The sequence below is a fragment of the Balearica regulorum genome, chromosome 12, assembly GCF_011004875.1.
Source record: "Balearica regulorum gibbericeps isolate bBalReg1 chromosome 12, bBalReg1.pri, whole genome shotgun sequence".
Taxonomy (NCBI): Eukaryota; Metazoa; Chordata; class Aves; order Gruiformes; family Gruidae; genus Balearica; species Balearica regulorum.
Window position 1 is genome coordinate 23,997,465 of NC_046195.1, and position 22,043 is coordinate 24,019,507.

Sequence of the window (22,043 nt, forward strand, 5' to 3'; positions counted from 1 at the left end):
GGGAAAGGCGAGCCTGCGCGGCAGCTTCCGCAGGGCGCGGGCGCGGCAGCTCCCCCCTGTGGGGGTGGCGGAGGCGGTTATACCGCGGGGGCCGTTCCTCGCCGGGCTCGGAGAGGTACGGGGTTAGGGCTGGCGCGTCGGGAGCGACCAGACGGCATTGTGAGGGGTGCCCAGGACCTCGCCCAGGACCTTTGGGCGCCTTTGCTTGCTGCAGGGGGACGGTTGAGTAATGTGGGTGGCTGTGATGGCAAGTGCTGGTCTGGATGGTGTCTTCGAGGACAGCAGCAAGTCCACGGCCTTCTAGGTTGATTTTTGGTTTTGGTATTCCTTACCAGGTTTCTTTAGCAGTTTCTCATATTGTTTGTCAGTGTTTTATCAATGCCAGTTTTACCTTTCTCCATTTATTATATATTGTTTTCCTTCACTTTCTCTTTTAACCCAAGTAGTCTTTTAATTAAAACTGCCCACTTTCAAAATTGTGGAGTTATCTAATAAACTGTTTTTTACCAATCTCCTTTTCATTCTTTTTACTATTTTTGGCAATGTTTTTCTTCATGTGCATTTTTACTCTTCTTCATTTAGAAGAAATTAGTGTTAAGTATCATATAACAGATGCGTGTTATATGTCCAATTTAAACATATATTTGGTTCACGATCAGCTTGTCACAATGAGGTCTGAAATGTAGGAAGAAGAGCTTCTGTTACATTCTTACAGGGATGAATAAGTTCCTAGTACTTTGCCTCATTTTCTAAAGAATGTTTTGGTATGGTCTCCCTGACATGTATGCATTTGCTTTCTGTAGCTATCTTTACATGTAACTTGAGAGCCCCAACGGCATCATTCTATCATGTCTCAGTATAATAAAACTATCCTCTTTATATTGACAAAGCTTCTGTTGTTTGAATAAAGACTGAGGAATTTGACATGGGCCTGTTGGAGCGAGTCCAGAAGAGGGCCGTGAAGATGATCCGAGGGCTGGAGCACCTCTCCTATGAAGACAGGCTGAGAGAGTTGGGGTTGTTCAGCCCGGAGAAGAGAAGGCTCCAGGGAAACCTCATAGCAGCCTTCAGGTACCTAAAGGGGCCTACAGGAAAGCTGGAGAGGGACAGTTTACAAGGGCATGGAGTGATAGGATGAGGGCTCATGGCCTTAAGCTGAAGGAGGGTAGATTTAGATTAGATATAAGGCAGAAATTCTTCCCTGTGAGTGTGGTGAGGCACTGTATGGGCTTGCCCAGAGAAGCTGTGGATGCCCTCTCCCTGGCAGTGTTCAAGGCCAGGTTGGATGGGGCTTTGGGCAGCCTGGTCTAGTGGAGGGTGTCCCTGCCCATGGCAGGGGGGTTGGAACTGAATGGGCTTTAGGGTCCCTTCCAACTCAAACCATTCTATGATTCTATGAATTTGACTAGGCATTTGTTGTTCATGATTGACATAAATATCACAGTATACAATTGGGCCAGGAAAGCTATGTGCCATTCCTGCTTTTAGGAAGCTGTATTTGATACTTAGTACTGTTGGCTTCAATCTGACAGCGCTGAAGTTAGTGGCAGTCCTTCCCCTGTTCGTGAAAAGCTTTGGTTCAATCCCATGCTACTGACCAAAAGTTCTGTGCCAACAGGTGGGCTTTGATTAATGCTGAATTTAAATACTATTTTCAGTAGATTAGAAAGCTAAGCATGCTATAGATAGCTTATAGGTAGTTAAATATGTAGCGATAGCTCAATAATTGACCAAAAAATGTTTAGTATGTAAAGACTAAATATGTAATTTAGTGGTGTCTTTGTACAGTACTATTAATGTAAAGCTTTTATCAACAGAAATACATGTTACATAGTTAATCAATTAGAGAAATCTTGAATCTGAGCACAGTCGTCTTCTGCAGCCAGAAACTGAGCTTACAGCAGCATTCCTTCACAAAAAATGGAAAATCCCAAGAGTCTTCCTTGAGAACAGGGCAGGAGAAAACAGGGTGTAAAATTTATTAGAGCAGAAGGAGCTTTCCTTTATCAAAGGTGGGGGCTGTGGAGGGAGCTAATTTTTGTGGAAGGTAGTGAATTGTTAGAAGTGAATCATACTGGGGATACTGTTATCTACCTGGACTTTAGTAAAGCCTTCGATACTGTCTCCCACAGCATTCTTCTAGAGAAGCTGGCAGCTCATGGCTTAGACAGGTGTACTCTTCGCTGGGTAAAAAACTGGCTGGAAGGCCAAGCCCAGAGTGTTGTGAACAGAGTTAAATCCAGTTGGCGGCCAGTCACAAGCAGTGTTCCCCAGGGCTCAGTTTTGGGGCCAGTCTTGTTTAGTATCTTTATTAATGATCTGGATGAGGGGATCGAATGCACCCTCAGTAAGCTTGCAAATGACACCACATTGGGTGGGAGTGTTGATCTGCTTGAGGGTAGGAAGACTCTGCAGAGGGATCTGGGCAGGCCGGATTGATGGGCCGAGACCAACTGTACGAAGTTTAACAAGGCCAAGTGCCGGGTCCTGCACTTCGGTCACAACCACCCCAGGCAATGCTACAGGCTTGGGGAAGAGTGGCTGGAAAGCTGCCTGGTGGAAAAGGACCTCGGTGTGCTGATTGACAACCAGCTGAACATGAGCCAGCAGTGTGCCCAGGTGGCCAAGAAGGCCAACAGCATCCTGGCTTGTATCAGGAATAGTGTGGCCAGCAGGAGTAGGGAAGTGATTGTGCCCCTGTACTCGGCACTGGTGAGACCACACCTTGAATACTGTGTTCAGTTTTGGGCCCCTCACTACAAGAAGGACATTGAGATGCTGGAGCGTGTCTAGAGAAGGGCAACGAAGCTGGTAAAGGGACTGGAGCACAAGCCTTATGAGGAGCAGCTGAGGGAACTGAGGTTGTTTAGCCTGGAGAAGAGGAGGCCGAAGGGAGACCTTACTGCTTTCTACAGCTACCTCAAAGGAGGTTGTAGTGAGGTGGGTGTTGGTCTCTTCTCCCAAGTAACTAGCGAAAGGACAAGAGGAAATGGACTCAAGTTGCATCAGGGGAGATTTAGATTAGATATTAGGAAAAATTTCTTCACCGAAAGAGTGGTCAGGCATTGGAACAGGCTGCCCAGAGAGGTGGTGGAGTCACCATCCCTGGCGGTGTTCAAAAAACATGTAGACGTGGCACTTGAGGACATGGTTTAGTAGACGTGGTATTGGGTCGATGGTTGGACTTGATGATCTTAGAGGTCTTTTCCAATCTTAAGATTGTATGATTCTGTAAGATTATAATTAACCATGAAAGCAATTTAAATACAGATACGGTGGCTTTTTCATCATTGGAGTCCTTCTTTGATGGTGAAAGTTATGGGTTTGATGCAGGGTGTTTGGTATGCGGCCAGCGTTGCAGAATTGGTCAGACTAGATGTCTCATTGTGTCTTGTCTTTACAATCTGTAAATCTGGCTCATCCCCAGTCACTTGCTTCCAGCTAAATATTGTGGTATGCTCAGGACTTAAATTACTTTCTTGGTTCAGCAAGTGTCTTTTTAGGTAGCCTACATGAGATCAAATAGAGAGGAAACAAGACAGCCTTACTAAGTGGATAAAAAGACAGGGAGCATGTACCACAGACAAAATGAATCTTGAATTACTCAATATTTTTTTTCTGTTCTGTTTTTCCAGGTAGCTGTGGAGCTTCCTTGCACAGGAAAGGTCCTTCGAGAGAAACTGTTCCTGGTGTGTGGTGACAAGTGTACAGTTTTCCAGTTCAAGAAGCCTTTGTGCCAGTACAGAGCTTGCCCATGTTGCACTGTTGTGAGGGGAGAAGGAGATGGGTGCTCAGAGTAAGGATATTGCTAACTTGCCTCCAAAGAATAAGGACTCCTCTGCTATTCCAGCAGCCTGTTGCTGTGCCCTAGCATCATGTCATGACTATCAGCATAACTGAGCAGGATTTAGGCTCCATGCTTTTGTGTCACTTGCTCTCAGTCTTCCACGGGGAGTCCTGTAGACAGTGTGCATGCAGGGCTGTATCCCAGGCAGCTGCTGGGCCATTTGAAGCGAGGTCAGGATGCAAAAGCAGACTCTGGCAGCAGAGGTGATTGAGGAGACCCATTTTTAAAGCCAGACTTCCCTTTTTCCTTCCTGGCTTGTCTGGTGCAGTAGAAGCATGTGGGATGGTGTAGTCTGCATTTTCTTGTCCCAGGTGTGCAGCTGCTTGCTTTCTTTGCAGTTTCTCCAAAGCTTCATGCAAAGTTCCCTGCTGCAAACACGGGCGGATCAAGGCTATGGGAGTGATCTGGGCTAGCACTAAGAGTGCAGTTGTGAACTAGAACTGGGGGCTGTGTGTGCGGAGATGTTTGTGCATATGTCTGTGCATTTGTTTCTTTTAAGACTGGGTCAGTAACTTGTCACATTTGACCACTATGATTTTGATCTGATATTGGGAGCCAAAAGGCAGCTTTTGCTCTTGGCAATCCATAGCCTAACATGCAACCATATACAAAAGAGTATAATCAAGTATATGAGGGATGGGAGTATTTTATACACACCCACACATATTTTTTGATACATGTATATAAAATACATATAGTTAATTGAGACAGCTCCATCTGGATTCCTACAGGGCATTCTGACCCTGTAGACACAGAACATGTAGCTAAGCCGGGTAATTAGGGAAGACAGCGAAAATGAATAGGAATCTAAACTTAGACATAGAGGATAAGAGTTAAACTTATCCGGGATAAATGGGACCAAAAGGGAAAGGTCATGATTGGCTGTACATGATTAAAGTACAAAAATAGTATTAAGAAAAAAACTATTAGTAAGGATGAGATGGATCATCAAAATGAAGGATGCTAAGATGCAGAGAAGCAATAGACGAATGTTACTCCAGCTCTCTGAGAGTTTCATGTGTGCTACAGAGAGAATAAGTGATGGCTTGGAATTCTTAGTGCTAAATGGGACCTAGAGCAGATCCTACTCCATCTTCAGGGTTTGTTTTGCTGGAAATGAGGATACACGTGAACAATTATTCAGTACAAGGTTGTTTGAACATGCTATTATTTTCCAATCTTTTTTGGACTGCAAGACCATAATACTTTGGAAGGGCAGGTGTGATAACTGTACATACTATCCTGTTTGGAGGAGGATTTGAAGAGATTGGAGATTGCTTATGTTTCAGTGGTAGCCTGTGGCTAGGTTATCTTTAAGTGACTGTAGAATCATAGCTTCAGAGTCTCCAGGTGTTCTAGACGTCTTTTTTTCAGCACCGTTCACAGAAATAATCTTTTTCATAAGGGAAGTGGCCAATAAATATCTGCAAAAGAACAGATAACAGTAGTTTAAATAAAGGACTGAATTTTTGACCTGTTGTTTCCCTTGGGAAGCCTGGTGATTAGGCATTAAGGCCTATTTTTTTTTTTTTTACGGAATTGATCACTCAAATTTTGAAACTAGAGAAAAATTGGTACCTCTGCAATGCTCTTTGTAAGGCTATCTGACTAGCGCCTATTCAACATTTAAAAAAAAAAAAAAGATGACAAGAAACAGGAGCGGCAATAAATTAAACACATAGATACACAAACCCTAACAAACAACAGTTAGCAGAGACGGTAACAAAGACCAGAAATCTTAAATCAGGGCAGCTATTACAGGAACCACTGAAATATAACTTTGAAAAAGTTTAGCCAGATTCTTTGATGATGTGTAAGAATCATATTTTATGTTTCTTATCAGAATGGGTCTTATAGGAAAGAGTAAGCTTATGAGGTTTTTTTGAGGGAGGATTGCGGCACTGTGCAAAAAATACTACAGGATTTTTAGGGGGAACAAAACCAGTTCTGTACTGCACAATCTACATATAAACATTATTTTAAATGGCTTCTCATTGCATAACTGCAAAGTGGCCACATGAGAAGTAATGCAAATAAATGTTAATAATTAGAACTATAACTGTTTCTTATAAACCCTTTTGGTTTGTAATTTATGTCTGGCATTCACCTATGTAGTTACTTCCGTAACTGTTGAACTGTACACGTAACCCTTATAATCAACAAAACCAGCTTTCACTTAGTCTCCCTTTCATACAGACCCTTTAAAAATTTTATGTAAATATACCTTTTCATGGACTCACAGAATCATTAGGTTGGAAGGGACCTCTGGAAATCTCTGGTCCGACCTTGCTTCCTCAACGTAGGGTCAACTAGAGCAGGTTGTCCAGAACTGTATCCAGTTAAGTTTGAAGTACCTCCTCAACTTCTCTGGGCAACTTGTTCTAGTGTTTGACCACCCTCAGAGTAAAAATGTTTCTTCTTATCTTTAAGTGGACTTTCTATGAATTTCAGTCTACTTCCCATTGCTTCTTGTCCTGTCCTCTCTCAGCTTCTCTACATATGTCAGATGCTCCAAGCCCTTAATCAGTTGCTCAGTGCTTCACTGAACTTGTTCCGTTATGTCCATGTCTTCCTTGTGCTGGGGAAGCCAGAACTGGACCCAGTACTCCAGATGTGGTTTCACCAGCACCGGTAAGAGGGGAAGGATCACCTCCCTTACCTGTTGATGATGCCCTTCCTAATAGATGGTATTAGTGTTCCTAATTACTTAATTTGTGCTTAAGTAGTAAGCTTATACCCTGGCAGCAAAATTTATGGGACTAATTTAAACGGACATATGATGACATCTTCAGTACTCTGACTCTTGAACTACAACTAGCCAAAGCAACAGTAATAGATGAGCTTAACACGCACTGAGGGAAAGGGAACTTTCAGGGCATAATTATCTCCTGTGGCAGTGCTGCTGAATGTCGCATGTTGTTGCATGCTGATGTTTTGGGCCACCCTGCTTCATTTCAGGTGAGTTACCATGGTGTGGTCAGCAGAGCCGTTTAGATAGAAGGGGAAAACTGTGTCCAGCAAGGCCAGGTTTTGCTGCTGAGGAGGTCTGGGAAGCCTGGCCCAGCAAGGTACGTGGAAGGGTACCAGACTGCCAAGGCTGAGCTGATCTGGCTGCACTGTACGCACAGGGGCTGGCACAGTGGGACTGTTTTTGTAAGGAGGCTGGAAGGGTTGAGAGGGTAGATGTAGGGTCATCACTGGGTTGACCTGGGCTGCGTCCCATGTAACAGGGCTGGCAGAACTTGGGTCAGAGCCTATCTGGGTGTTATGAATGGAGCTGACTGGAAAGCTCATGGCTACAGGTGGGACAGGGCCTGGGTGGGGGCCCTGTGAGGGGGACCCCGGGGAGGGACACAGGGACCTGGACACAGGGCAAGGCGGACAGGCCCGGGGCCGTCGGGGCTAAGGGTTGTGGAACGGGGCCGAGCTATGCCGGGCACCGAGTCCGGCCAGCGCGGCCGGTCAAGTTGTCGCGTTGCCTCTGCAGCGGATGAGGGTGGCAAAGGTGTGGCCTGGGCGGGGAGGGGGGGGGCGCGGAGCAACGGCCCCTCCCCCCGCCACTCCCAGTGTGGCAGGAAGAGGAACAGCCGCGCCCGCGCCCAGCTCCCGGCCGGTCCCGGCCCAGCCCAGCCCAGCGCCATGGCGGCGGAGGAGGTGGACGGGCTGGCTATGTCCCGGCCCCACTATGGCTGTGAGTACTGGGGCGTCCGGGGATACGCGCAGCCTTCGAGCAACGACGTGCCCGGTCCACGCTGTCCGTCCCTTCCAGGGGCTGATGCTGGAGGTGGAGGCTGGGGCGCCGCAGGCGTGGGGGAAGCCGCGGGGCCTTGGCTGTGGGACTCGCCCACGGGCGCACTGGGCCCCGTCAGCTCTCCGCGCGGGCTGCGGGGCGCGGCCCGCCGTGCCTCCTGCGGGGCGGGTGCCGTGCGGTGCGGGAGCTCGTCCAAGCTCGACGTCCATCCCCGGGCGCTGGGAGAAGACGGTGGATGGGCAGCGCAGGGGCATCGTCTGGCTCTCCTGCCGTCACCTCCCGCGGGCGGGCTCCGTGCCTCGCCCAAGATGTCCGCCGCGGGCGGGGGGGGGGAGCGCGGGGCGGAGGGGGGGAGCGCGGGGCGGGGGCGCCCCTAGTGGGAGGGGACGCGGCCGCCGCCCAGCCGCGGGGGCGCCCCGGCAGGAGGGGGGCGCGGGGTCGCGGGTCGCCGCCGCGGCGATTCCTGCCTTCTTTCCCGCGTATTTCGGCGACGACACCTAACGTAGGGGCGAAACGCGCATTCCGATCGGACGCCTCCACCTCCTTGTCATACGCTTGCTGCGGAGAGGGAGGCTTTAGCTCAAGATGTGCGAGATACGTGCTCGCTTGTGCTGCGATACCACGTCAAAAATGAGCAAAGGCGGGGAAGAACGCGGTGCTGTGGATGGGAGATGTCGTAAGCCACAGCCGGAGGCCGCAGGGCCGGGGCGGGCAGGGAGGGCGGCAGCGGGTGGAGTGCTCGTGGAAAGGATGTGTGCTCGACACTCGTTTTAACGTAGGAAGGAAGGATTGAGTTGGGGAGTCAAGATGGGAGGGACTTTTTCCTTACTGATAGGCGTTACCCTGTGGTTTGGGACAGTTTTCAGCTCTTGTAACTTTGGGTGGGGTTGGAGTAATCAGAAAGATGTTTTTGCCGTTCTCCAAGGTGGTTCTAAGAGACCCTTTGCAGTTTGAACCAAGATTTTGTTTGATCCAAGTGCTGTAGTTGATACCTCATCACTTGCATGTATTTGCTGAAGGCATTTTAGGTGTAAGCTAACCTTTGATTAACAATGGTATGAGACATTGCCTATTTGTCAAGTTGGTCTCTAAAATCTAAAAAAAAGTGGGGGTTTTGTGTTGGGGTTTTTTTTGACATGAGAGCATGGATGAGATATTTAGCTGTAAGAGTGGAAAAAGCAGGCTTTATCACTGAGGCTTTAAACACACAGAATCTGAAGATTTAGGCATTATACCCCTATGTCGGTCCTCAGCTTGATCCGAAGATGACACGCAGGTTGTGGATCTGAATGATTCCCTTCCAGATGAAGACTGTGAGTAACGTTTCCATCTTTTGAAGAGATGGACTGTAAAGATACAGAAGAGATTATGACATGTGAATATATATTGTTGTTCTTCCTTAATCTTTGACTGCCAAATCAGAGGATAGAGGGAAGGACGTGTGGTCACTGATGTGCTTTTGAGGAAGAGAAAGGCAAAGCTAGAGGAAAATAAGAAAATGAAGGACTGTTTCTAAGAAATTGGAAGATGGGAAAAGTTGGATCACAGTCAAATTGAGAAATCAGAAAGAGGGAAGGTGAAAAGTTTATGTGACAAGGAAGGAAGGATAAGGAAACAGGATCTGTTCTGTTGCTTGTAAAGGGTATCTTTGGTCCTTCATTTTTCTGAATCAAATAAAACCTGTGATGAGTTTCTATGGGAAAGGTTGGATCTGATTTTTGGTGTGCCTGTTCAGTTATATTAAATCTTCAACCACCTGAGAATGTGTTTTGACTGTTTGCAGCTGTCTTGGATAATGAGAGATTAACAGCAGAGGAAATGGATGAAAGACGACGCCAGAATGTAGCCTATGAATACCTTTGTCATCTAGAGGAAGCAAAGAGGTAAGAATAAGTGGTTTTGAAACTGCTGGTGCTTTAAAAGAAGTTGTGATATCTGGTAAGGGGAATAACTTGGATGTAGCTTACCTCTTTTCTGTGTTTCTTAGTGGCTATATAGATTCATTTAAAAAAAATAAACCCCAAAACCAACTGACACCTGATGTGCTTATCTAACGTGTTCTTAAAGACTTTTCGTGACAAGGACTCCGTAGCTGTTGTGCTGCGCTATTCCTATCACTGGATGGCTTTTCCCTCCCTGTTAGCTACCTTGTATATGTCTTGGTGCAGTATTACCTCACTCTTATCGATGGACATGAAGAACAGGTTATGGTTTTCCTCTTACACTGTTACAATTTAAATTTGTAAAAGGTTACAGTTATTTCCCTTGCACTTATCTTCTTTTAGACTGACAATCCAATTCTTGCATGTTTTTCTGTGGGTCCTATTTAATAGATCTGTAGTACTTTTCCCTGGATTGGTCTGGCTTCTCTCCACTTGCTCCATGTCTTTCTGGAAGTGCACTGCCAAAACAGAGAAAAGTTTTCCCACAGGGGTGTTAGCATGCATACTTATAAAAGCACAAGGATTGGTTTATGTACCCTGATAGATATGCTAGTATCGTACATTATGGCATGGCACCTACGTTTTCATAATAGTATGATGTTGTAGAGTTTTGCTGAGTTGCTACCCTTTTCCTTGAAGGTGTGCTGCTGAAATTTGTTCCTCTTCCTGTCTTTATACAGTCTATTGTGTTTTCCTGAATGTGTTACTTTTCACTTGATCCTGCCAAATTTGATTTTTCCTTATCTTTAATATGTTGAAATAATTTTGAACTTATTCCTGTCCTCCAGCATGTGTGTAGCATGTGTCGTATCCATGTTTAATAAGCATGCTCTATTTCTTCATTCTGACAATTAATGAAAGTGTGATCAGAACACAGTAGATGCTATATATCTATATCTGCTATTAGAGGAAAAAGAACCAATATGAAAAATGAATGCATGAAGTCTTACTGTCGATGTTTTTGAAGTCTTTTGGCAAACATTCAATCCTACATGCTGTACATGGAGAATAGGAATGAGACCGATTTGTCTACTCCTTCACTTCACGACAAGTTGGGTCTTTCATGCCTTTGTATAAATTGAATTTTTACTTGAAATTTAAAATATGTTTTTGAAGCTGAGATTGAGATCAAAGGCAGGTTTTCAAGAACAGAGTTAAAGAGAAAGAGATGAGAGAATGTTTATATTGGTGACTCCCCCTGCCCCCAACACTTTTGAAAGTAAGGCTAGTGTTTCAGTTTGTATTTTGTAATTAGGCAGGAAATGGGTTGTGAGCATTTTGTAATTAGTCAGGAAATCGATTGTGAGCTTAGACTTTCCTTGTTCCCACAAAGATCTAGGCAAACTAGCCAATATGTATGCCACAGAAAATAATTTCTAGAGCAGTAGAAAAGTACGGAGCATGCATAAAAACATGCTGTAGTCAACTGCACATTTTGTCATGGCTCACTGAATACTTCAGTCTACCTTTGTCCTTCAAAAGATGATATGGATCAAGAGTCAGAAAACTTTCTCTTCTGCTGACTGGGTGATGAATTTTGGATAAATCTGTGTAAGTCTTCCCCAGCAATACAGGTATGTTCCACTGTAGTGATTTTGTTGGGGAGGAAATGCTGAGTTTGTACAAGTTCAGTGCTGGCAGAGTATAAAGAAGGACTTTATTCCAGGATTTTAATAGTTTACACTGCCTTACCAAGAATGTATAGTATATTTGTGAAGGTGTGGGGAGCACTCAGTTTATGCTATAGTCTTTTAGGTGCTTCATAGCAATTGTCACTACTGTAGATTCACAGAGGCTGCTTAGTTACTAACAGATAATAATTTTCTGACCATATGGATTTGGATGAGCTTTGAAGCAGTGAGAAAGATCTGATTATATGTCAAGATAACTCCTTCCTTTTGAATCCAAAATCTTTAGGATCAAACACTGGCTGACAAGGAGAGATGGGTTGTCCTGTAGTCACTGTCTGTGCTTGAAGGAGCCCCAGATCCATCACTTTTGGACTCTTTGTCACTGGCCTCGGAGTAAACACTTTCCAAGGTGCTGGTTCTCTGTTCCATTCCATGTCCAGATTTGCAAAAAAAAAAAAAAAAAAACCAGGCAAAAATACCTAACACAGCAACAGCTTTAATGTTTTCATTAAGCCGTTGCTTAATCATGGGACTTACCCTTTAGATAACTCTTCTTTGACTCTAAAGTTTCTTGGCCATCTTCTCTCTGCTTCTGAGTATTGCCTTGGTATTGATGAGGCTGAGCAGCTGGGCTTTTGATTTTGTTGCACCTTGTCAGAAACAAGATGTTTTCACAGTTTTGTCTCAGGAGAAGCCTTGAGATGTTTCAAATACTGCCTGGTGGTTGCCAGTATGTTTTGTGAAGAACGAAGCAACAGCTGTCTTGCTCAAAATGCAGGTAGTGGTGTTACAACTTTCCTTGTACGCACCTTGGCAATCAGAGCACTTGTTAAGTGGAAGGTCTGCTTGGAGAGCTTCAAATACCTCTTTTTCAGCCCTCAACCGATGTTTGCTTAGTGGCCTACACCGGCTGTTCGTGCATATGTGAGTGGCAATTCCTGACTCCTATAGCTGAAGCCATACCACTTTGCATGCGAGTTAAAGATTAAATGACCAGAAGGAGGGGAGCAGACTCCTTAGTTTAATAATTAAGATACATAAGTGAGAGCAGAAAGGCCTGAGTTCATGGTCTGCTCCCAAGATTTGTTTTTTTCCTCACTGAGCAGTCTTTTTGTAAATTGTCCTTTGAAGTTTTTTATTACTACTAGTACAGCCTAAAAGAGGGCTCTTGGCTGCGTTGTTGGAAAGGAGTTTGTTTAACAAAAACAACTAAACCAGAACTGTAAGAGATCATTGTATTTTAAATTAATGGCCTTGGTCTGAGATTTTCTGTATTTGACTTCTTTACCAGTAGTGTAACTGAGACATAAGGTGTGAATTAGATTACAGTGCCTCAGAGCTATGGGTATGGATAGGAGGGTTTATAATCTTTCTTCATAGTGAGAGGCTTTCAGATTGGAAGTTATAAGAAGAGGAGGGTCTAATAGCAGAGGAAAGTATCTGGTGTGCCCTGTGTCACACTCTCAGAAGCTGAAAAGGTGAACGTTGTAAAGTTGATGGCGGCTGAGGCAGGGTGGGAGGTGGTTGAAGAACGATTCTTAGTGGTCCCCCTCCTCAGCTTGTAATCATATTATCATATTACATTCTAATACTGCATTCAGGCACTGTAGTTTATATTCAGTTTTTATGAATGTCAGAGGCTTGCTATCCCTTTAATCAAGCAGCAAATACAGAATCTAGAAGCAGAAGTGTGGGGTTTTTTTTTTTTTTTCATAATTATTAGAAGAAGGTAAGATGAAAATTGGCTAGCACCTAATTTCATACTGAAATGAAAAATCCAGAAAAGTCTGGATTTCTGAATTGTCTGATGTAACAGCACATGTGCAGTAGCTTTAAGTATTTCATGAAGTTGTTTGGAATACCTGTCTGCTAAGGAGCATACATCAGAGGCATTATTAGAGGAGTATTAATAACTTGTATTTATTTAATGGTATTCCAGCCAGTTTTGTTTTTTCTTAAGCTGTCACTGCTGTTCTATTGTTATTTAGCAGTTTTTGACTTCAGCTACTAATGTGCAACAGTCTTGTGAAACAGGCATTATTCTTGCAACTTGGAGAAGGGCAGGGTGTGCAACTGAGTTGCTCAAGATTATGAAAGACATTGAATTGAAAATTGGAGCTAAAATGAAGATTGTGAATAGAGGGATTCTTGTACTATGCTTTGACCAGATACCTCTTTATTGAATAAAAATGGCTTTATGAATAAGTGTTGTTTAATACTTCAAGTTTGGTGTTTTGTGTGGGTGGGTTGTTTTGGTTTTTTTTTTTTGGGGGGGGTGTTTCCTATCTCCAAATCACAGTAGTCTATTCAGAAAAGCTGTGGCAGTGCAGATAAAACTGTAAGAAGTACTCTGTTCTGTTGTGACATGGCAGCTTGTGCTGGTGGAAGGGTAATGGTATACTTACCTGGAATAGAGGGAATCTGAGAAAACTTCTTTTTGTCGTCATTATCTAGAAGTCAGGCAGGTGCACTATAATATTCTTTGCTGTGTTGTGAGAGCCTTTTTTCCTACATGGGTTACTTGTTGGGGTGTTGTGGCATTTTCATGATGAAATTAGCACTTACAAATTTGGCAAAGGCTTTTTCAAGCTTTGTCTTTCACTGTGGAATATTTTAGGTATTCCAAGTTGGAAACTAGAATGTTGTTGGCTCTCATTTCCTTCTCTGGCTTGCTGAGTGATGGGACCATGCTTTTCCCCGGGATGTTTTCGTTTTGGGTTGTGCCTTAGCATGGTGTAAGCATTTTAGTGCCCAGATTATGTGGCTTTCAGTAACTGTGTAACTTCCATTGTGCCTGAGCAGTGTTTCTTTTTTATGCATCAGGATGGAATCTGACCATGTGGGTTTTTTCTCCTTTTTGGGATTTCTTGTAGAAGGTGATCCCTACTGAGCAAGAAAAGGATGCTGCTTACTCTTTATTGCTGATTAAATCTTTTAAGGATTGAAGCATACTGTCTGTGATCTTGTGGTAATCCCCTTCTTTCTGACAGTTTGGAAGATGGCTTAGTGTAAACTGATGATACTTTGAGAGATGTTTTGTGCCTGTGTGGCAAAGTCTGAAGGGTCTTTCTCATTGATTGCTTTTCTATAAGAATGACTTTTCGCTCTCCCTCTTCAAAGTGGGGAGCAATTTTTTTTGACTGAGATGACTTGTCTATGTCTTTAAGTAAAAAAAAAAAACAAAAACAAAACAACAAAAAAAACCCCAACACCCACTAAAACTGTTTGCCAGGTGACCCAGTTAAATTTTGTTTCCTAGAAGAAATCTAATGTTTAAAGAAAAAAATCTGGTCTTCATCTTCTTGGGTTTCCCACTTTTAGTTTGAAAATGTTTGGATGGATATCGTCATCTCTTGGAATTCAGCGTAGTCATCCAAGATCTGCTTAAACAGTTTTCTTTATCTTCAGAGGTGTAGGGTTCCCAGAAGAACAAAGAGGAGAATTATAGAGGACACCGCTTTCTGGACAAATTGAACACATCTAGCGTTAGTGTTAGATGGGAAGCTCTGTAAAGCTTATTCTGTGAGTAACTTGGTAAAGCTGGTTCTTCAGTGTCTGTGAAGGTGTAGATATCAGTTTGCTGAATGTTTGCTCTTGTTTGAAGACAATTTTTAATATAGTACCTACAGCTTAAATCTGCTTGTGAAGGAAATGTGATAGTTGCTCTTTTACACAGAATTAATCTCAAGAGGTGGGTTTCATTGCAAATCAGAAATTTTTCAGAAAGGTGATAATTACATTGGTTCCATTCTCTTATAACCTGAACTTGGAAAAATTGAGGTAGTTTAGTTAAAATAATGTATCTTCTGAGCCTCTGTTAAGAACAAGGGGTTGCGATAGAGAGCTAGGTCCCAGTGAGGTAGTTTGAGAACAGCAGGATTAGGCTTTCTCACTTTGTTTTGCAACAGTTCTCTGTGTGTCTCATAAGCAGTTGTGGGCAGAATATCTTATTTAAATCCTGCTTGAATTAATCTGCAAATTAGATACAGGCAGTTTCCTTGGTTTGAATCCGTAGAGTTAGCGCACTACCTCATGGAGGATTCTGAGGATGAAGTGGTAATAGCAGTCTGTGGAGTACAGCCACACTGATGGTGTGAGGCAGAGCTGCAGCTCAAGAATTTCAAATTTTTTTTGCTTTGTTTTACTGTAAATCTCAAGACAGCAAGAATTGTAATGTAACTCTGGAATCCCTCAAATAAAAGAAAGGTGAGGATTGTTTTGGGTCTACTTCTGAGGCTCATTCTTCTTCCCCCCCCCCCCCCCCAGATTTAGGCAAACCTGACTTTGTGGATGGGGTTTCTCTTAGCTTTTAAAGATATTTCTATTTGCATTCATATTCTAATGTCCAGAGTGTATGCAGCCCAGCTACAGTTAGTGTCCTTCAGTGATTTATGAGCAATTAATTGTGTTACCTCAGAACCATAGGAAATTATTGTAACTTTGGCAAATAACAGAAAAAGAGAGATAATGCAGTGGATCTTAAACTGTTCATAGACTAGATACAAAACATATTTTGTAGTTATGATATGTGAAAAGCTATTTTGCCTTATGCAGGTCAGCCTGCATCTATATTTAAACCATTAAATCATAATGGTCGCCTCTTTAATAATTGCTGGTCAGTATTGCATGCTGGAAAAGATGTAAAGATGAAATTAGTTATGTTTAGAAAACATCTGCGGTAATATAGTCAATAGCCCATAATGTAGAACCTTAGGAAGTGTTCCTCTTGTTGGTGAGGTCTTCAGACTTAGATGAGAGGCCATCTGAGACTTCTGATGATGTTTGTCTGGTTTGCCCATGTTTTATTTCAAATGTATAACTCCATTTTGGAGATACTTTGTTTTATTTCTAACTTTAGAATGAGGCTTTTTTTAAAAAAAAATTGTAATATTGAAGTATGGTTGGATTTTTACAGTTGCAGAGTCAAGAGAGAAAATAAGGTCATTCATAAATTGATGTATTTGTAGATATATTTGTATGTGAGGAGTCCTGATATTTTCGTGTATAATCCAAGTTACGAAATTACTGCATTTGGCTGAAAATGACTTATATATTTCCCAACCAAAAGTGACCCTTCTAGGTCAGTTGAGTGGGTCAGAAGGTTGCTAATTGTCACAGCAGAACTTACTCTTATGTGACATTAATAAGGTTCCTCTTTTTATTCAGGCTAATCAAGACCTTTTTTCTTTATTTCCTTTTATTTCCATTGTATTCCACTTGTAAATTAGGTCAGGGTTGGGTTCTTAGGGTTGATTGTTGGGGGTTTTTTTGTGTGTGTGGTGTGGTTTTGTGGGTGTTTTTGTGTTGTTTTTTTTTTTTGTTTTGCTGTCAGATACGATGCAAGTCCCATGTTAGATTGTAACCATGAATATTCATAGATAATATTTATTACCGATAGTTGTAAGTTTGAAGTAGCTGCTCTTAGCTCTCACCACTTCATCTGGGGCTTCTTATCAGCTCCTGTTTGGACTTGAGAGATTTCTGTACAGTTTCTGTACTGTTCTGTTGATGACTTCACGCGGCTGGCAGGGAGTGGCTGTCTGGACTGGAAGTATCTTGGAATGCACATTCAGAACTATATTTTTTTTCTGCAAAGTGGGTGGAGAGAGGTGGGGGAAGGACAGTGGTGGGGTACCACCATCTTTGCCTCACTCTGAATACTTTTTTTATGACTCACTGGAAATAGTAATGAAAGGCTGGCCAGGAGAAACAGCTGTTTGCACAGAAGTCAGCTCAGAGACCAGCATTTTGCTGTTTGGACAGTGGTTTCTGAAGGAGTATTGTATGTAATGCAAGAAGAGAGCAGTCCAAAATAAAGCAAGTAGTTTGTCACAAAACAGTTTTTTGACTATTGGGTGCCGTGAATGCTGCTTATAACCCTTATTTGCAAAAAATCAACTTAGTTTGAGGTATGATAACTTTAGTGATGCTATACCTTCCAAGCCTATTTACGCCTATTTAGTTTCTAATGGTAAACGATCAAGGCAATTAGTTTTGGCAACAGAATGAATGTGTCTTGAAAAAGATTTTTGTATATGTGATAATTAAGTTCCTCATGACTATGTGCTTGGTACTCGCCTAAAAGCTCTTCGAGACTAATCTTTTTGGCAAACATGGTAAATGTGATAGGATCCTCATCAGCAAGAGCAGCTAAGGTAATTTTTACCAGTTGTTGGCAGTGTTTGCAATGGAACAAAGAGGAACCTTATATTTACTTTCACTGGGGCAAGGGGAAAAGGATTTAAATGCCACATTATTAATACGGTCTTCGATTCAGCTGCACGTTGCCAAGGAAGGTACATCAATCATTGGGAAAAAAATCTGACCTATGTTACTTGCTATCCTTTGCTTTTGGTATCTTTGAACTGAAAATGTCTCTGTGGGTAATAAGAATGTTCTGGGACCTCTTACTTGTTTTCCCAGTTCTTCTTCATTTGAGAGGCCGTGTCTCTGGCCTCTCCTGCACAAACTGTACTGAAACACATTTAAATTTCCACTGACTTCTCTAGAAGAGACACTCTGGTGTGATAAATTTATTTTACTTTGTTGTTGTTAGCTCTCTCAGAGATCTTCTTTCATCTTCCCAGGTGATTCTTTGATTTATTCAGAGTTGGTAGAATGAGTTATTTTAGAGAGAAGTTTTTGGTTTGGGTTTTTGGGCATGGCTGCCTGATACCCTTGCTCAGGTGAATTGGACAAAGAACTGAGGCTGTCTGCAAGTTTTCTCTTCTGATGCTCTGTGAGAATGTGTGGCCAAGTCTGTGACTGTAACTGAACTAAAAATTAATGAGATTCATATGTAGAGGCAATAATCTGCTGAATTTGAGATCCCTCTTCTCTCAATAAGAGAGTAGTATAATTTGTCAAAAAAAATACAATACCTATGGTGTTAGCATACTGAGCAGTGCAAAAGCCTTTAAGCCATAGCTTTGTACATCCTTATGCAGACACTGTTGGGGTGATGGGGGTAAGGGCTGCCCTTTTGCTCTGGCCACTTGTTCCTCTGCTGTGATGCTGCTGTGACCATGCATGTCTTCCTGGGCACACCTGTAGGGAATTGCAGTAGAAGGGCTAAATGGGTGTGAATGGAAGCACCTAGATGTGGAGGTACCACGTGCAACAGGGAAGGGCTGTTGGAATGACCTGTGTTTAAAAATGCCTGGATTAGCAGCTAGTCTTCAAGACTCCAGCATGTTTGTGTTCAGTTTCACGACACCCTTTGAAGGCACAGGGGAACAAACCCTGATGGTCACGGAGGTGGCACAGGACAGAGATAGTCATCACTGTCAGCTACAAAAGGGCACGAAGAGGCCTATTTGTAACCTGTAAAATCTGGTTGTGGTTTCCAACTGAGGAAGAGCCTGGGAGATGTGAGGAGGACTTGCAACTGGTGTCCATTTGCCCTCCATGTCAGGGCAACAGATCCTGGATTTCCTATGCTTATTGTTGGGTCAGTTGTAATGGCCCACTGCTGGGTGGACAGCATGACATCGTTTCTCCTGGTTGCCTGATTGTTGGACAAACTTCTTGGGCATCAAATGCTTTCTGGTGCTTGTGAGTATGAGATTGAGTGAAACCTGTTTTGGTTTCTGGTTTCTGGTCAAAATGCAATCAGCTTCCACCTTCTATAAGGTCTGGCATATTTTGCTACATTGTTGGTACAAAGGTGTAACTGCATTTCCTACTTGTCTGTCACCTTACAGGGTTCAATAGACACTGGCTTTAGACCTACGTTAATCCAAGAGCTTTTCTTTTCTGGGGCAGGTGACAAAGATTTAAATGTCTATTTCAGCTTGTAGATTTCTCAAAACTATTTGAATTGAAATTGAAATTAAGAATGCTGCTTTTGATAGAGAACTAGAGAAGAGAGCTATAAACCAATGGTCAGTCAAAAATTTGCTTTATGAAACAGATCTTGCTCAACAGAATATTTCAAATTACAATTCTGATTGTTTTGTGGTAATTACTGGTATAATTTTAATAGTTGTAAAGGTACCTGACTTAATATGTCATACTGATTTGAGCAAAGCCTTGAGTGTTTACAGGTGTGATTTCAGATTTACCTGCTTTGGAAGACTTTAAAGGACTGCTCTTGAAAACTACATCTCTTGATTATGATCTTGTTTCCCGGGATGTCAACTGTTAACGGATACTGCAGAAGCAACTTGCTCCCCCGTGGATTTGAATGTTTTTGAAGAGTGGAATTCTAAATAAATATTGTTGTGCCTTCCTTTAGCTCAGACACCTGCTGTCTGGAATGTGCTGGTGTCCTTCAGTCTGCTTTTGTGAGCCTTGTTTCTGTAGGATGAGTTGTCAGGCAAAAGATGGTAATGTTTGATATTCTATGTGTCAGTGCAGAATACTACACAAGATGGGGGAAAGCCAATGATATGTTATGCAAACATTGACCCTGAGAGTGAGCAAAACCTGTGGGGAGTTAGGGAAAAGGGAGACAGTTTTTCTTTCTTGAGGTTTTGTTGTTCTGAGTAGAATGCTTGGTATTCTGAAAGTCCTTGTGTGATGTAATTTGTCATTTGTGTAGTATGAATTGAATGGCTGGTTAGCAGTGTTCACTAGTGCATTTCCAGCTTCTGATTGGCAGTTATACTGTGATCACCGAAACTCAGTTTGACAGAGGGTTCTACCCTCTTCTCCTTGCAGTTTTTCTGCCGTCTTACCAGATGCTTGCCAAATTTTCCTGTTAACATCTTATTTATGTGGCGGCTTTATCGCAACCTCTATCGCTTGAGAAGATGATTCTGTTTACTGCTTGTCAGAAATCCTTTGAAATAAACTACTCTCTACTAAAAATGAAAGTCCTTTTTAACACAGGGACAGGTATGTTGTGTTACAGGTCCTTGTGTTTTGAAACATAGGTATCCAGGAATTGTGAAACTAGCTAATTAACTGCCAAAACCTGAAGCATATGAACATTTGTTGGGTCTTTGCTGCTGCAGTCTGTTTTTCATTTTGGCTTTGGTAGATCAGGTGCAAATTTTCCACTTATTTCCGTCTGGACAAAACTGTTATTTTACCTTTCACTTGCCCTCCAAACTACTGAAAGGAGAAGAGAGAAACTTTTTCAGTCTTTCCCTAGGCACTCTTTCAAAGTATTAAAAAGCCTGTGCATCAGCATTACGTGGTGTGACCGCCTTTTTTTTTTCTTTTTTGAACCGAGACTAGACAACGTTACTTTATGTGACTTTTACATCAGCGTTACAACGTTTGACGGAGTTAGACCATAAAGATATCCAACACTGATTTTTTTTTTTTTTTTTTTGAGGCTCCAGGTATCGAGAGTTCAGCCAATATCTAGGTGGATCGTTCCAATGGATTAAAATTTACTTATGTTTTCCTGCTTTGGCTTCTAGCTGTTGTTTCTTACTGTCTTTTTCTAGTTGAGACTCCTGCTCTTGCAAATACTCTTATTTATATTGGTACTGGTTAAGAGTGATTAAATATTCTCTAATAGTCAGTTTGCTGACCTGGCAAAATCATCTGTTCTTTTCCTTGGGATGGAGAGTGGGGATGTTCTTTGTCAGACGACTGGGCTCAATGTGCTTGCTGAGACACATGGGCCTCCAGAATGCGAGGGAGGCAGCTGGAGTCTGTTGCTGCAGTGAGAGAAAGATTGTACTAGGCCCACCTGTACCGATTAAGAGAATTTCTCTCAAAGCTAAATAATTGTTTGCATGTATCCTTGATATGTGGTGTGCGTATGCAGCGTTGCCCTGCTTGGAGGCACAAGGGTTGTCTTGCCTTGGTATAGAGTGCTGAAGACAAAACGGAGAGGCAACATTGGATTCTATTTGTTGTGTGTTGTCTGGAGCAATGCAGGAACTGTGCCGTTCCTCTTCGGAATTACTGTAGTGTACTTCTAGTGAAGTTGCAAACTTCAAGCTTTGCATCCTGTGTGCTGGCTGTCAGTTTCTGGTGAGGTCTAAGACTGTGTGGCTAACTGTTAAAAGAAAGAAGTGAGTATGTTAGTTTATAAAAGACTTTAAAAGACCTTTTTAAAATTTCCTTCAGTTTTGTAATTTATTGCAGTATGTAGAATACTATCTTGGTTTGGAGCGTTTTGTTCAGAGTCGTGTAAATCGTAGAAAGGTGAGGGGGAAAAAAACCCACAAGAATGCTTATTTTATTAAGTCCAGGAGAAAGCATGAGGATTTTTCAGTTGGGGAAAAAAAATTAAGGCTGATGTAGAGCAACAGCTTCAAAGATCTAAAAAGGCCTAATATTACCTAAGAAATGTTCTCGCAGGTTAACAGCTGATCTTCATTGTTTACTGCAGAGGTAGAAAATCGGTGTACATACGTACTTCTGAAAGTTTTGCTAGGTATCTATAGACGTCTCTGGTTATGTGAATACAGTTAAAAGTCTGATTTAGGGGGACTGAAACCAATCTTTTGTGCCTGAGTGTTAAATAAAGCAAAATGTATTTAAGTTCTGTGTACTTTCTGTGTGTGAGATAGAACTAATGAAAGTAAATCTAAAGACCAGTTTAATGCATTTTAATAGTTCTGTGATGCCCAAATACATTTTTGCATGTTAGATAAACTCACAAATGTGACATTCATAAACTTCTGTCAAAGAGTTTCATCAATTAAACCTATGCTATGTGCAATAATTTAGGTACGTATGAATAGATACAGCATATTTAATTGAGCGATCAATTACCTAGCTTAATAAAAGGCTATGTTTATATGCGTCTCTCTTACTGGCAGTTGTCAGAGACAGCGTATTGGGCTATGTGGGGCACGAACTTTTGGTCTGATACCATCAACAGGCATAGGGGCTGCTGTTGTCATCTGTGCCTTCCTTTGTGATAGCTTCCTGGATTAAATATGGTCTAGGTAGCTGGAAGCATT

At 42.5% G+C, this 22,043-nt stretch overlaps 1 protein-coding gene across 2 annotated transcripts in view; it reads left to right on the forward strand.

Moving 5' to 3' along the window:
• The first annotated feature begins 7,404 nt into the window (after positions 1-7,404).
• Positions 7,405-22,043, forward strand: part of IQGAP1 (IQ motif containing GTPase activating protein 1) — a 76,688-nt gene continuing 62,049 nt past the window's right edge. Inside the window, exons 1-2 of one of the 2 annotated variants that reach the window (XM_075764501.1) lie at positions 7,405-7,538; positions 9,382-9,481. In XM_075764501.1, the coding sequence (XP_075620616.1) occupies positions 7,487-7,538; positions 9,382-9,481 (152 nt within the window). In that variant the 5' untranslated portion in view covers positions 7,405-7,486. Of the gene's footprint in view, positions 7,539-8,168; positions 8,275-9,381; positions 9,482-22,043 lie in introns of those variants that run through there. The other variant, XM_075764500.1, reaches the window with a different exon arrangement.